General features: G+C 33.5%; 1 protein-coding gene across 1 annotated transcript in view; it reads right to left on the bottom strand.

Moving 5' to 3' along the window:
- Positions 1-417: 417 nt before the first annotated feature.
- Syt4 (synaptotagmin 4) overlaps positions 418-17,661 on the bottom strand; it is a 40,382-nt gene continuing 23,138 nt past the window's right edge. Inside the window, exons 3-4 of the mRNA XM_009049860.1 lie at positions 4,236-4,359; positions 418-1,226 (exon numbers count right to left, since the gene is read on the bottom strand). Coding sequence (XP_009048108.1) covers positions 919-1,226; positions 4,236-4,359 — 432 coding nt within the window. The 3' untranslated portion in view covers positions 418-918. The remainder of the gene's footprint in view (positions 1,227-4,235; positions 4,360-17,661) is intronic.

The raw sequence follows: 17,661 nt of genomic DNA, 5'->3' as shown, positions 1-17,661 counted from the left end.
CTATTTCGTGACTGTCAATTTAAACCCAACACTTTCAATCCTTCGTAATTCTAATACATTTTCATTTGTTTTTATGACAGTACATGACTATTTCGATTTATGTTACGTTATTAGCTAGCCAAAAACACATTATGCACTGGTTGCCTTTGTCAGGCGAAGTGCAAATATGAAATTATCTCCCTTGAACCGTGTCTGATTTCGTGAATATTTTCAAACGCAATGAGCGGTTTTACACAGATTGAAACTTCAATATTCATTTATGAAAAGTGTTTGTGAAATTTTCGTACGATTACTCTGAAGACAGACGCAAGTTATATGTAATCGTCATTACAATGACGTCAGATCAGTTGCCTACTCCAAATAAATGGATAATAATATACGAATATGAAAACGGTACGCGATTAAACTGTTGTTTGGGCCCAGAAAGCTTTTAATTGATTTAAATATGCAATATTGGAAAATGGTATACAGAGAGCATCGATCATCTTGGTCTCAAATTTTTTTTCGTGTATATATCCGGACCTCGGATAACTCAGAGAAGCTTCGATTTGAATACATTGATGACATTGTAATGACAACTAAAAGATGCAATAACCACTTTATATTAGTATTCTGACGTCATACCTTCTTAACAAAACATGACGATGAAATGAAATTTAAACATAACCAGTTATTACTCATGTGAAATATAGAGCTTGCTTTTACAATATAGAGCTTGCTTTTAAAATATAGAGCTTGCTGTTAATTCATTATTGTTATTATCTCAGCCTGATCATTTTTTATGACAACAAAATTTGATATTATATTGACGATATTAAATTGCGCAACTGTTGAAATGTCCTTGAGATACGTTTGAAGCTAGTAAATTGGAAAGACCGATAACTCTGTACAATATTGATCAAAACTCGTCCTATTCAATCACTCTCTTAATTTGTGCCATTCTGCAATCTGCTTTCGAGGACAATTCATCACTTCATTCCAGTGAGATACTTCCGTTGGTCCTGTCTTTGATCCGATCTCCAATCGACCAACAACTTCATTTTTCGTCATGCGATCCCAATCTAATACTAAGAATTCGAGACTGATGTTTTGAAGTCCCTCATTGTAGGGCACGTCGAATAGGAAGGATTCGTTAAACACGGGGTTTAACGTCCTCTTTTTCACGTGTGTCTTCTTCTTGGCGATTCTCTGACCATTGTAATTCAAGTAGATTTTGATGTATGGATCTGAAAATACAGAAAAAGCAAATTTATTTCACTGAACCTAATTATTACACGTAAAAGGGGGGAAAAGAGGTAATGCAATTTGTATGGGGTAATAGAAGGAAGCAGGTTGAAAACCCCCGAACATTCAACAGATGTTTATGACACTCGAACATACTGCATATCGTTACAATCCACATTTTCACTCGGACTGTTTTATCAATAGCTACCCTTCCACACATTGATCGGATTATGCTAGAAAATAGCAAGCTTATATTGATTGTCATGTGTTTTCAGATTGGCATATGCAATGCGTTCATCGTCGATACAGGCATACGCCTTGTGCATCACAAAGATCGACGGACTCAATATTACGATGATATTATACGTCTATATTTCCACCTTCTTGCATTTCACCTAAACTATAAAGAATATTATGATGTCTGAATATTGCCAAATATATGACATATTTCAATAATAAATCATCCTTTTTAGCTACTAGACAAGGTATTAGTGTTCACTGACGATGCCAATGTGCATCCACATTTCCACCTTGGTGTGTTTCACCTAAACTAATGGAAATACGCAATATTATGGTTTCTGAATATCGTTAACAAAATGGCGTATTTCAATAATAAATCATCCTTTTTAGCCGCTAGACAAGGTATTAGTATTCAGTGACATTTGATGAACATTTTCTTGACATTTCTGAAATATTCCTGAGGTAGTGGAAGCAATCTCGTCATAAATTCTAAACAAGTTTAATCTTGTTAACTATTTTTATCATCCAATTTCACGGTTTCAGGCCACTTCGGATTGATTCGATCTGTTATTGGATTAACCTCGTGTAATTGCGTTGCATTATGTTTGCAGTTGCCGCGAATAAAATCTGGGTTAATTGGCAGTTGAAGATAAATAAACCAAGTACTAACAATCCGTGCCGCAAAACGAAACCCGAAATCCAAAACAACATTTTGGCGAAACATTGGTAGCAGCTAATGAACTTTTCACATGAGGAAGTATATCAATCATAAGCGAGTAAGTGTTTCATAATGAAAAGTGGTATCAGGAGTTTAGAAGAGTAAGCATATCATTTTGCCATTTGCATATTTTGTACTTTTATCACAAAGGTGGCCACCAGAATGTATTAAAAACCCCATTCATACATTTTGGATAGGGATTGTTCTGAGTTTTTCATTGGCGAGAATGGTAAATGAAATAGTTATATCGTAATAAAGACATATCAATTTTGATGGTGGTTAAGAAGTCTCACTACAAGAACCATGCATTCATCATTTGCTCCGTCCTGTGCACCGTAAAGATCAATGGCCACATGAACGACGGCATCGTAAGTCCATTAAGGGTCCTACACCACAGCAACCACCAGTTTCGTATGGATGCGAATAACAATAGCGGTCATAGTTTTCGAACGTAGCCTTCATGCAACATAGTTTTGAGTTGAGTTCGATACTCATGGCCACTTTTATCATTCTCAACTATTCGCAACTTATCAATATGGTGTGAGGGCACCTCCACTGGCTGATGGTAGCGCAAACATTTATGTTCCTTTTCTCTGGCTATTAACAACCGTTTGCGGAAAAATTAATGCAATAGTTCGTTTATTTAACGAAAATCAAATTGCTCGATATACATTTATCATGATTGAACAAAATCTTTATTTTGCTCGAAACGAAAAGTACCTACTGAGAGGTGAGTTAATATCAGCCTGGCTTAAGGTCTTTATTTCTGACAAATCATTACTGTCAGAACCAGTACGCAGACATAAACAATTAGAACATAGCCTGAAACCAGACATCCTGTATCTTGATATTATATTTAACGAGACTGACCACGATAATGGGTCTCATCGTGGTGCAAACTGTTCCCCATCTTTCTTTCCATATAGATGATGACTTCCGTGTTTGTTAGCACCAAATGAAAAATTAGTATAGATTTTAATAGTTTCCATTCTTCGAATAGATTAGTCTTTGTAGTTAAAAACGAATAATGTACAAAAATCGACTTGAAGCCTTTTTTCATTTTCTAAAATAAACTTCTTACGTGGAAATTAGTGTTACACAATTTGTTCATTGATTATTTTTTTTTCTCGGTTGTCATGGTAACGTTATTGAAAATCTGACAAGAGGGTTTCTTTGAAGGGGTTTACATTGACATTATCAGTAAAACTGTTCTAACGAACTAGCATGTTTTTATAACCAATATTCGTGTCAGTTTCACCTTTCCAACCTTTTCTCTTGTAATCTACTTTTTCACTTCAACCGACTTCAAAGGAACATTACAAAATAAAAGATCTCTACCAAATCATCATTTTGATGTAAAAGTCTTATTATTTACGCCATAAGGGCAAATAACCGCATTCTTAAAAATATTTTGTGCTTGCAAATGATACACCAATTTCTATAGATTTAAACAGTAACTTTGTTGCACATTTTTGGCAGACATCGTTGTGGCGTTAAAGATTGGATTTCCATGATATTACAGCTTATTCTGCTTGGAAAGAAGGGGGAGATAACAAGTTTAGTAAATGTTTGAGAAATTAGATTCATCTCGCATTTGATTTCGCCAAGAAAAAATTGACCTCATTTGACGCAACTACTAGCATAACATTGTACTACAAATATAACAACGTACTGGAACATAATCCTGATTATCTTCTTGATTTAAAGAGATAGATTCGCTATTTTTGAGGCGTTTATTTGGGTCTTGAATATATGTAAATGGTCTTCAGAAGTACTAGAAATGTACAGAAATGGAATTTCACTTTCTATTACTTTCTATCAAGAAAAGACGAGTCGTCGTTTTAATTTTCGAACGCGAATTATTCTGGACACACATGAATTTGAAGGCTCAAATATCAACAGTGAGCTGTGAACACTATTACTGATTATAGCTAAGCGAAAGAAAAATCCCGTTTTTGAGACTAAGTTACTAAACGAATGGCGAAACTGTCCCATTAAAGTTTTTTTCATCAACACTGATTGATATAGAATATTTGAAAACAGTGATATATACCTGAGAGACCTGATATATCCATCTTGGGTAGATTTCTCGCTTTCAATATGACAACACCTAATCTGTTGGCTGCTGGCTGGTAACATAATGATACCAATAGTTCACCACGACCTTGACTTCTCAACTGAAAATAGAAAAGTCGTGATGCACTTTAGACAGATTGATTGATCTTTGGCATGAAATCATCGATAGCTATTGAATGAATTGGTATCAGGAATAGTTGAATACACGACGTGTAATAAATCAGATGTAAGCAGTTGTCGATTCCGCCATAACGAACTCGATCGCTTCAGTCAGCATAACATTCGAATACCAAGCTGCATCAGACGTAAAGACTCGTTTGTCCTATTGGAATAATAATTAACTTCATAAAAAAGACTGTACGTCATCAACGTCGCTACCAATTAGTTTCAAAATTGTAGCTTTTTCACATTAACAAAAATAGAAGTCGTGCGTTCGATTGGCACGTCAACAATTAAAGAATGGCCTGAACATTTTTTCAGTTTATCGATAGAAAAAACCTGTGTACACATAGCGGTTTATACATAACAGAACAAGATTTATATATAGGACATGATTTCCAAAGCATCCATAAAATGGTAAAATCTCCTAATGTACTCCACGTAGCTCCCATGACCTCTAGCTAATATTTTCCATTTCCTCTATTTCTTGTATTCCTTACTGGGACCTCAGAACAAAATCCTCCGGGCGAGTTTTCTCTGAAGTTTGGTCACTGGGTATCATTGGAAACGTCTCCGTACTACGTGATTCTTTTTAATACAACCCCCAGTGTGCCGCCAATTTTAAGCATTTCCATAAGTTTTACACTATGTGGCGCTGGGAATAGATAGTGTTTTAAAACGTCATTGAAAGTAGCTTATAAAATAAGATGATTGTTATCTGTAATTACACACGTATAATGTGTTATTGCTTAAAATGTTGGTTGTCTTTCAAACACAGATACAAGAACATAAAAACTAACTAATGGATAATGAATGGAGTTTATCTGATTTCGACTGGAATCAACCGCTCTCATTGTCTAAAAACATAAAACTCGGAATTTGTTAATGACTGACATCAATTTTGATGGTTTTAGGTTAATCCCAGGAGTAAAACCACTGAATTACACAACATTATTTTGTCATGTTACATTTAGATCAGGTTGCTTTGCCTCGCGTCACTAAACGGATATTGGCAAATTGATTTACAGTTCGAATTGCACTGAATTGTTTAGAGAGAACAGATCTCCTGAAATCGGATATTTGATTTTATATAGATAAATGAATAAAACTAGTTTGTGTGTCCTAATTTATTTAACCTTATTAGACTTCAGAAGGTGGAGAAATGTCCTTAGGTGCAAAGAGGGACATTTTGTCTAAACACTGGAACTAACTGATCATTCCCCTTTCAGAGAAATACAGTTTTTAAAAAGCACAAGGTTTTGATAAGATAGTGACGAAACTGACTACAGCGTTTTTCCAACTAAGGACCTGTTATGACTGCAGTTTGTATGACTTGCCTAGTTTTTTTTTTCCAGAAAATCGAGACAATCAACGAAAATTAATCGTGCGAGGATCTGATATTCCATCAAAATATTGAATTTTACCATCTCTCAACAACGACAGAATTTCAAATCCATGCTACCCATGAGAGAGTGGTACCTAAGTTTCTATGTCACAAAACCTAGATAGTTTATTGTAGCATATGCTTGTTCGAAACTCTGGATTACAAAGCCACCTTCACTCATTATTCCGGTCTACCCAGCTGTAAATGGGCACGATTACCCCGATCAATGCCAAGAGGATTGGCAAAGGACCAGCTGATATAAAGGATCATTGTGAACCCATGTTATTATCCGTGTAAAATGTAGTTGTTTCCTTATTTTTAAATAGTTGGTAGATTTCTCTTAAAACTTTCAGCAAGAATCTATAACAAATTTGAACTGACAATCCTTTGTTAGTAAGAAAACTTTGATTACGTCTGGCGTCAATCCTCGAAGGGATTTTCTAACAATGTCTCTGTAAATAGCAAACTAAGAATAAATATTTTAACAATGAAGTCAAATGAACCTATTTGTAGAGAAAATCAGTTGCTCTTCTGAGCTTCATTGAAAGGAAAAACTGTACGATCTCTCGACCATTTTATACATAATGAAAACAGTAATTATGCATTGTAGTTGTGGGTCCCACTGCGAATTGTTTCTTATCGTGAAATCATTTGAACAAAATTAATAACGGCATCATGAAAGATACCTTGTAGTTAAAGCAGTGGTTCCCAACCTTTCTCAGCCCTGGAGCAATCACATGTCCGTTTCACACCCCAAAAGAAAATTGTTTCATCCACATTTTCAGCATGTGATGCTGTGAGGTGCTCTCAAATTCAAAACAAATTATTCTCCTACGCCAGTTGGCCACACCCCCACCCTAGTGAAAACACCCCAGTTTGAGAACCGGGAGTTAAAAGGATAGATTCGCCATTTTTTGACCAATCATACAGTAATAGTGTCCAGAATTATTTGCGTTTGAATGTTAAAATGACGACTCGAATTTTTCAAGAGAAAAATCAACCCCAACACCTGTCCCAGTAACAATCAAAACTTATAATGGTTGGTCAGTGTTTGCACTGTGCGGGATTGCGTTTCTGCGCTTCCCCATAGTGTAAGTATTAGCAATATAAAAATATTACAACAGAACCTGAAACATGTTGTTACTCAGAGTTTCTGTTTTGTTTAGAAACTTTGAGTAACCACATGTTTCAGGTTCTGTTTTCATATGTCAATATCGCTCTATAATAATTGATATATTGAGCACTATTTTAACAGTGAAAATAATTTGTCATTGTAGCATAAGTGTTAGAAATATTAAAACAGAACCTAAAACTACCTTTTTAAGGTTCTGTTTTAATATTTCTATGTTACTCTACAATTGATGTTTTGAGCATTATTTTTACAGTGAAAATATATTCACTGTTATTGTAGCATATTTATTAGAAATATTCAAACAGAACCTTAAAAAACTGTTGTACTACCCTCTTTAGGTTCTGATTTAATATTTTTATATAACTATACAATTGATGTAAAGAGCAAATATTTTGTTTTTGTAGCACAATTTCTTAGAAATATTAAAACAGAACCAAAAAAAAAAACATGTTGTTACTACCATTTTTGTCTTTTTTGAAATTCTGTTTTGATATTTCTATATCGCTCTACATTGATGCATTGAGCATTATTTTAACAGTGGAAATATTTTATTATTGTTATTGAATTACTGCAGATTATAAATTTTACATAACAGAATTTGCTTCTGTTTTTAACCAAAATGGAATAGAGCAAAAAATGAATAGCAAGGCCGTTTTGCGATCTTATGATTAACGTCAATGAGTACAAAACATATTTTATGTCATTTTATTTTTACTTGACATCTAATTAAGGAAAAGTTAGGTTGGCGTAAGTCAATAAATTTTCTTTAATAGCCTTATTGATCATGCTCTTCTGAATGTCATTAAAATGATGAATTCTGTTCAGCTTACAGTTTTATGTCCTTCAGAACAATTCAAGAACCTTGTAATTGTGAATCTGATTTTGTTATTTTCTGGTGGATTGCGTTAAATGGTATTTGATAAAATATGAAATGAAACTACTACTTCGTGATCCTTTCATGTTTCAGATAGAAAAAGTGGGATATTTTCACCAGCATAGTTTTGAAACTGAAGCAATTTGTCCCCCCTTTTTCTACCCTAACATTTAATGAATTTCACATAGAATTTAGCCAACATGTTTCTTAGCACTGAAAACTTGACAAACACTTTCCTCCGAAGTGATTTACTTGTGGGATTTACGCACGTTAAGGCCGATATCCCGTACGTATATCACGTCCGCGGAATGGGTATGGGAATTTAACCAACATGTTTCCTAGCACTACAAACTGGACCAACATGTTCATCAGATGTGATATACAAGTGGGATTTACGCACGTTAAGGCCGATATCCCGTACGTATATCATGTTCGCGTAATGTGTATGGGAATTTAACCAACAAGTTTCCTAGCACTACAAACTGGACTAACATGTTCATCAGATGTGATATACAAGTGGGATTTACGCACGTTAAGGCCGATATTCCATCCGTATATCACGTCCGAGGAATGATAGCCTAATATAAATATATATCTAATTAAAATCAAAATCGAAATAAAACAGCACCTTGGTATAAATCTCTTGAAATTACAATGGAGACCGACCCAAAATAACAATTTGTGTTCTAATTTTGATTATAGCTAGATTTGTCCTTCTATATGTTCTTTGGTTAGAAACGATCCACACTATTTTTTTTCCGAGATACGAAACTGATTTATGATTATACAACATTAATAACAACGACAGTATTTAATGCATTAATAGCTATATCAATAACAGAAGCAGAGTTAAGTTGTCATATTAATGTAAACCCTTCAAACCACAGACTTGCACAGACCTATATACATGTATTTATAAGTTAATTCCCAGCAGACAATGTAACCTTTCTGAGATAACTTGATAATTCCATCAAATTGTCAGTTTCTAACTCCCACGTATTGTTTTATTTAAGTCTGTGAAAGGTAAATCTGTTTATCTTATTTGTTATACCAATCCTAAAACAAGATTATATTTAGTTTAAGTGTGCTTTTGATAAGTGATCATTGCATTTGGGTAAAATCTCAAATGGTCCCAAATAGACGGGTTTTTTTTTAATTTTCAATTCGTTATTGTCGTGTTGTGGATGATTTTCTTCTCATAGAATTGTTTATCACTCTTGAATGCACTTTATTGAACGTCAGAAATATCAGTAATTACATGAATACAATCTATGGTCCTTGTTCTTCAAACTGTATTATTTTGTTGTTGTTGTAGAACATTCATAGAGCCACAGTTAAAAACAAATATGACTAAAGGTTTAATATTAACAATCGTGACGGTTGCAGTTTCCAATATCCTTGTTAAAAAGTTGCCCGTGAGCCAATGTTACCTTGCTAGTTAAAGGGACCAGTGCGCCATCTTTTTGACCAATCCTACTTAAGTCTCGGAAACGTGATTTCTTTTAGCTAAGCAGTAATAGTGTTCACTGCTCACCGTCGAAATTTGAACCTTCAAATCCATGTGTGGCCAGAATTTGAATGTTAAAACGACGACTCCTCATTTTAAGATACTCTGTGATAAAAAGAAAACACATATATAGAAATAGTGAGTAAAATTCCTAGTTTGAAATATTTTTGAAGGAATTATGCGATTTTGGTACTTCTAAAGACTAGTTACATATTTTCAAGACTCAAACCAACCACCCAAAATGGCGCATCTGTCCCTTTAGGCTATCCTTAGATTTCGTATGACTTTGTGTGCTGTTATTTCAGTTGGCACTGTGTATTAGATAATTGGGAATGACACTTAAAATAATCACAGATTGTAGCTCAACTTGTTAGATCATAAGAATCGTTACGTCAATATCTTGCTAATATCAAAACGTATCTCAACTTTCCTGGTAATGCTAGCAGAGTACGTATTATCTGAAAGATCACTGACAAGAGGTTTGCTTTGTAGAAACACTATCAAATGATCCGAGTTTGTAAGTGGAATTTAGTAGAAAATAACTCTGTAAACCCAATCAATACTTTAGAAACTGATTTTTTTTATAGGCATTCATCTTCACAAGAATTCTCATTTTCTCTCTTAGCACTTCAACCTTAGCTACACTTTCAAACAATTCACGTTTTTATAAGAGGTCAATTGAAATTGTCTTGAACGAGAAAGCAATATTAGATTTCTATAGACTTTCCAAAAGTTTGAATTGGAATTGATCAAGCGTAGGTCTTGAATACTTTAGTTCTTGTAAGACACAAAGAAACAAGTTCTTAGAAAACTTTCTGAAAGGAAATGGTTTTTATTGTGATGCAAAAAAAAAATGTTTTATCTCGTTCTAAAGACATAAAAGAAATTTAAATTGTCTCTGAATAGGACAAAATAACCGTATTATCAATTTTCCATTTTTGGAATGATCGATTTTGAATAATGGACAGACTCTATTATATGTCATGAATATGAGAAAAGCTGCTATCTTTAGTCATGTATAAGTAAAGCCCGGAAGTTTTTACATCAAGCCTTGCAAAGCCTAGTTTGCGATATCAGCATCCGCTGGAAGCGAACGTTAACTTGTCATCTACCTACCTTTTACATCAAGCCTTGCAAAAGTAGAGCGAAATCACTTATCACTGATTTTGTGAATGTTGAAACGTCATATCGAATTACAAATTGCTGCGTGACATTTAACTTTGCTATGGCTTGTTTTCATTGGCCTGATCAGTTGCAAACAAGTTGAGAGTAAAAGATAAGTTAATCGCCATTAAATAATGATGATGACATAGTAATTTCCAATGAAATAGGTCTCCAATTTTTGAATAATACTCGTGATTTGTCAGTTTTTGGAATGTTAAAAGTTATAACACCTTACATTCAAATCACCCAGCATATACCCTTGGTTAAAGGATTTTAGCAAAAATAGTCCAATTTCAATTTTAAAAAAATGAAAAGACTCAACTGAGTATCCATCTTGTCCTGGCGATTTAATCAACTTCATTTTAAAGAGATATTTTTTTCAATTCTGATTTTGTAATGAGTCCTTCCAATGAAGTACTGCGTTCATTTCTTAAAATCTCATGTTGGTCCAGATAAAACTAATATATTTGCTCTGTCCATGACGTCTAAAAGAATAGATCAATAATAGCAGATGGTATTTAACTTTACGTGTAGTATCAGGATGTATTGAGACGAGACTCTGTGAAAGCACTGGTCCAGCACTGGCCTAGGTCACAGAGCAATAGATAAGCTTATTAATCTGTGAGAATTAAACGTAAGTGTGATTTTAGTGGAATGAAACATGCCGAAATATTCGAAATTAGAATTAAATCTTTACTTAAAGTTCACAGGAATGTAATGCGTATGTTTTTTCTTCAGAAATGCCTTTTCTATAAATTCACAGGAAAACATTGTGTTTAATTCAAATTAAATAGGAAACCTTTCAATGACAAATAACACTTTCTTCGATTGAGAAATATGAATAATTAATATGTTCTAACAGTTATAAATCAAAAAAACGTTATCTAAACTCATATTCACGACTCCAGGTTCCTAGACTTGATTACATAATCAATAATCCAAATTGCTGCTACGTAAACATAGCACTGATTCATTCTGGTGGCGGCATCTTATCATTATCCTTACAAGATATGGATAAAAAGTGAGCAATTCAGATATTTTTGCTAGTTGGATATGATAAGACTGATGATGCTGTTGATCAGCATATGTAAATTGAACTTCTTTCCGTTTTTTATTAGCTTTTATTCTTTTTATAACCACTTTAGTTAGGGTCTTAATACTGACCTCTTAAACATTCGTCAAAAATAATCTTTGACCTAACCCTGCTTTAGCCAATCAAATTTCTCCCCTCTCCGGCGCTGGCATTTTGGGAGAGAGTAACGGCATTTGATCCGGTAAAGCAGATGTTATCAGAAAAGGTTATTTTGACGAATGTTTAAAAGGTCAGTCTTTTGACCCTAACTTCAGTGGCTATATTAAAAATAAAAGTTAATAAACTCGGAACGAAAGTTTGGTTTTATTTCAATTAGTAATGTGACATTTTTATTCGTTTTCTAGCCTTCGAACACTAAATTTCATCATATATGCACGTTTAANAATAAAAAATCTTGAGTTCCCTCTTATACTATTTTAATTTCTATCGACGTTTCTTCTATGTATACCAATATCGATAACACTACTGGTTTAACGGCAGTTCGTAAAGCTTTTAATAGAAACCCAGATCCAAACAGACCAGACGATGCAATTTTACAGCTTTTAAAGATTTGACTTAGCCGAAACGATTTCACATTTAATGGTAAAACATATTTACAAACTTCAGGGACAGCTATGGGCAAACGATTCGCCCCTTCGTACGCAAACCTTTTCATGGCAGAGTGGGAACGTGAGGTGTTGCCCCCCTGTCCATTTGACCCACTTTTTTATGGACGCTTTTTGGATGACATTTTTATGGTTTGGACTTATTCTATCGAACAGGTTTGGGAATTCTTTGAAATTCTCAACAAACACCATCCTTCGATCAAACTAACCGCAAACGTGAGTGATAAAAGCATAGACTTTCTCGATACCACTGTCTTTAAGGGAGATTCCATAGCCGAAACAAATAAACTGGATATTAAAGTGTATTTCAAAGAAACTGATACTCATCAACTCTTGCACAAGAGCTCCTTTCACCCAAAACATACCTTTTCTGGTATAATTAAGTCACAAGTTCTACGATTTCACCGAATTTGCACAAGATCTTCTGATTTCAACCAAGCCTGTACGATTGTTTTCTCAAAACTGAAAGAGCGTGGTTACTCTAAACGATTTTTACGAAACATAAAAAATTCCACTTTAGCACAGATAGCAGCTAAAAACAGGCTTTATGCCGAAGTACCTCCAGGTTTAAGAAGTGCACCATGTTTGTCCAGTAGATGCAAAACTTGTCCCTTTATATCCGAAACTCATTATTTTGTAAGCAACTCTACGAATAAAAGGTACCCGATCCAGGAACATCTAACATGTGAACATTCGAATGTAATATATTTAATTTCATGCAAGAAATGCCCCAAACAATACGTAGGAGAAACTAAGAATAATCTACGAACTCGTTTTAATGCTCATAGGTCTGATATCAAATTAAAGAAAGACAAGCCCGTTTCTAATCATTTCAACCTCGACGACCATTCAATTGACGATCTCACCCTAATCCCAATTGTTGTCCCGTTCAATACAACCAGCAATCGAGCAAGCAAGATAGTTCATGTCCACTTTAAGAGCCTTCAAGAGAAATTTCCCCATGTTTATAAGCAGAAATTGAGATGCATATTCAAAAAATAAGAACTTAAATGATAATATTGTTCATAGTAAACTAAAAACAATCAGTACATAACAGATACTACACTTTTTAATGACTTTAACATTCAAACGCTGATAATTCTGAACAAAAATTAAAGGCGGGCTCAAAATTTCGGCGATCAGCTGTAAACAACATTACCGTTTGGCTTAGCTAAAAAAAATCCTGTTTCTTAGACTAAAGTATGATTGGTAAAAAAAAATGGCACATATGTCCCTTTAAAATGTGTTATTTTGGGGTTTTTTTTTAGTAACATGGTGAGTGACAACAGATCTTGTCGCCGGATTATAAGTGTAAGTGTGACATTTAGACATTGGCATTTACTTAGCAACAAAAGAACGTAAGAGATTTCATATGTCAGACGTTTTAGACATTAAATAAGATACACAGATTTAAATGTCAATATATTCTGAAGAACCAATATAATCAAACATGACATCGTCAAGGTTTTCGTTGAAAAGCTCTCGCATAATATTCATAGCCCACGGGGGTTTAAAGATCAGAAGTAAAGTGTGACAAAACAGCTTTGAATTACGCAAAGTATTAAGTTTTCGATCTAAAATATCATAGTTAACTGATCAAAAGGAACGTTTTCATTATAGTTCATTAACACGGTATTCAATTAAGTGTCTGCTCCACCCTAGGCCTGTACATTTGGGAGAATCAAACCCTCCCTTCCCCGAAATCTAATACTGTCCGTGCCAGGCCAGATCAGACAATTTATTTTGACTTTATTATATTTTATTTCATCTTATATAAATTTATATATTTTTTTTTTTCAAATAGAGTCTTTGGAAATATTGGTGCTGTTTCTATCAATGCACTCGAAATATCAATCTTAGGGTTGTTTTTCTTTTTTTTTCTTATGTTTTGTCAACATCTAATGTCGACACTACCGTATAGAGTAGCAAGGGCATAAGGCTTTGTCCTGTAATGTAAATTTGACGTTTCCATAAAGCGTCGGCTTTCTTGTTTTGAACGGGATCTTTAATATGCTTGGTCTGTAGCTAGGGAACTGGTATTTTCCGAACTACGAAACACCTTTTCCATGTCGGAAAGGGAATATATGTTCTACAAAAACAAGAATTAGCAATTCCATACCGGTTTACTGATATAGATTTATATTTCTTGACTTGTCGTAGAGAACTCTTAAAAAGCGAGCTGAGTGTCTAAAAACCTTTAACATTTGAAGGTGAAAGAGTCAACAAATAATTGTGTATAGACAAGGAACTACTATATAAAAAAAAAATCACCCTAGTTGTTGACAACACGTCGTGCATTAGAATCAAAACACATTATAGTCTGAGCTGCCTTAAGTATAAAATGTGGCTTTAGATAAGAATAGAAATAGAAAGAGATCTATTCGTTTTAAAATAAACTGAAATGAATTGGTTTTTTAATTTGGGTTAAAAAGACAGACAACGCCATGTAGTGTGCAATGGGGGAAAATTTACCTTCTCTACCTGTAGTTCGCGATGTATTCTTTGAAAATATTGTGTATAGTGATTTATATAATGAGCAAATTATTTGCCAAAATCCACTGCTGAAATCAAGCTTAGTAAAGAAGCTTTAAAATGCACATACGCTAACAAAATCAGTTACCAATTAAAAGAGAATAATGTTATCTTAATCAGTCTAAAGATAAATTGCGTTAATCAAGTAAAATCGTGTACTACCATCGTTCTTATTAACAATGACGATAGGAAAACAAAACACAAAATTTTTAAGTGATTGTTTGAAAAGCTGTTTATATTTCTTTTATGCTGAACTAAAATGCTACTCAATATCTGCACAAGAAAGTCCTTAAGTATTCAAACGTAATACGGTGAAGATGGTGCATTCATGAAAAGACTAAATGCAATGAAGAGGATAAATAGAGTCAATCACTTTATTTCCAATTTATTAGACAGTTAAGTCGGTTATTGAATTTGAAAAATGATATATTAATATTTTCTTAGCTTTTCTTTTATATTATCGTCTACTCTATAATTCAACACTCATTAGTCCTTACGGCTATTTATTTTCCTAGACTAATAATGGTATTTCAGGAACCGATCATCATTATGGATAGCCTACTTCATCAAAATTAAATATTTCCTCCCGAGTGTTTATTATAATCGTATAGATTAAACGCCAGTTTTATGGATTTTTAAATCTATTTATTGGGCTTAGGTTTTATTTTCTACACCACCTTCATGACGCTTTCTTAAGTTACTTATGTTTTAAATAATGGTTTTCATTTCATCAGTGCCATGAATAATCTGTCCATAAAAGTGTTTGAAAAGGCTTAAGGATATTTAAACCTAATCTAACTAGAAAATGGTCTAGTAATGGTTGATAATAGATCCAAAATCGGTCAGTTGGATTCCTTGGTGCACTTACAAAATTAGTCTATTTCGCTCGACGGCTTATTGGTTTGAGCAATAATTCAATACAACAAGTGACACGAAATGAGATATTGTGCTTTCAACGATATGAAAAACAGCTGCGGTTATGTTCCGGTGGATGACTTAAAAGGGAAATATTAAGATAAGGAAGACATTTTATCAATATTAGATTCAGCACATATCTAACAGAAAAGTCTCGTGGCTTGATGCCAATGGATGTCATTAATTATGTCTAGGTCGAATATTCTCTATATGGTGTCATTGGCTATTTCGCCTTTCCTACTCGAAACACGTTTAACTTTCCAAGAGCAAGTATTACTTTCCAGTGTCGAGTTTAAAATATTTGTATATCAATTAGTACTTAGTGACATTCCGTTAATAATGTGTACAACCTAGGGGCATTTAATGCTCCATTTAATTTCATCGGGTCCATTTGATGGCTGGTAATTAATATGATTTAATTATGCATGATGCTATATTACTACAGTTTCATCTAATATTTACATCATTAATTTTATCAATTCCTTAGAAACATTTTGATTTCAAATAGTTTTTTTTAAAGTTCTATTATATATGTATATATCATTTTCTCTATAACATTTCAGAAAGTACGAACAAAATAAGATGTTATTCCTGCATCTTTTTCGGAGACATTACTTATTTGTGTCTTTCGTTCCCTTTGTCTATCCTCTTTTGCTGAAAGTCATTTATCGAAGTTGAGAGTTTCATTAAAAATATTAAATTGTTAATTTTAATTCAAAATCTAATCATTCTATTTTGTTTTTTCTTTGGCGATGATATTTTTAAAAAAAAATCCATCAACCGTTTCCCACCTAAAGGTTACGCAAATTTTCAATTAATCATCCATCAAGCAATCCTAATTCTATTCTATTCATATAAATTATATTACAATATTTGACAGTCCCACACTCCTTTGTTTCCAATAGACATCATACTGCACTACCTTTCATTTCTAATCATAACAAAATAATCCCATTTATTGATTAGGTTTGCATTAAGTTTGTTTGTGTGTAGTGAAAGATCGATAAGCTCAATAATTAAATGGAGATTATAGAGCCAGGGTGAGAGACGATGTATATCTCACCGAATCTGAAACTTTTTTCTTTTTCAGCCGATAAGTGGGAATTGAATCGTTTGATTATTTTCTGATTAAAATGAAAGCGTGTCCTTATTACACGTTAATTTCAGACATCAAGATGCTGTATTAGGTCCAAAACGTTTATCCTTTTTATCCAGAATAGGTCGTGTTGGTTTTAGTTATGGCAACGTCACCTTTTTTTTATAACATAGAAGTTATATTTATTCTATTCTTCTCTGATTTCAACTTAAAATAAGTGTGTTCTGAAATCCCCACGGCAATCTCAGTCTACAGTAATTCAAAATAAAATACCTGAACACAAAGTGACTTTTTAATTATGTCTTGACTTTATACCGTGTTTTACAGACTGCACACTCTGGGGAAATCAGCATATTGGATGGTTCACGCACATAGTTTTTATATCTAATCATGAGTGGGAAATAAAACCATTTGATTTGCTTTTCACTATAATAAATAATAGAAATTGTCACAAGTGTTCAGATTGCTTTAAAAACTTTAATTTATCGCATAGCAATGATGTATAAAATTAAGTTTTTTGGACGATTTGTTTGTTCAGTGAAACAGGTTTTTCAAACAGGAAATTTGTACATTGTACAGTGTGCTTTAAAGTAAATATGAAAACCGTATGTTATTTCACAATGTACAAATTGTACAATTGTATGTACTGAAATACAAAAAAAAATCACGTTAAAGAGATTGTAAAGAGTTTTTCTAAAATTTTCATGTGTATCAGGGACACTGATAGTTTTAATTTGCACCATTCCAATTTTCAAGCAGACGTCTGTGGTTCCTGCAATTCAACTAAAACTAAGTATTTGATAACGTCATAGACGTCTGATTGAAAATTGGAATGTTGCAAATTGAAGCTATCAGTGTCCTGATAGTGACACATAAAATATATATCATATGCGTGTTTTTGTACCATTCAATTTCTCACCCGAATTCTGTGGTTGCTCTCCG

The sequence above is a fragment of the Lottia gigantea genome (genome assembly GCF_000327385.1).
Source record: "Lottia gigantea unplaced genomic scaffold LOTGIsca_14, whole genome shotgun sequence".
Taxonomy (NCBI): Eukaryota; Metazoa; Mollusca; class Gastropoda; family Lottiidae; genus Lottia; species Lottia gigantea.
This window is presented reverse-complemented; position numbering and strand designations above follow the sequence as displayed.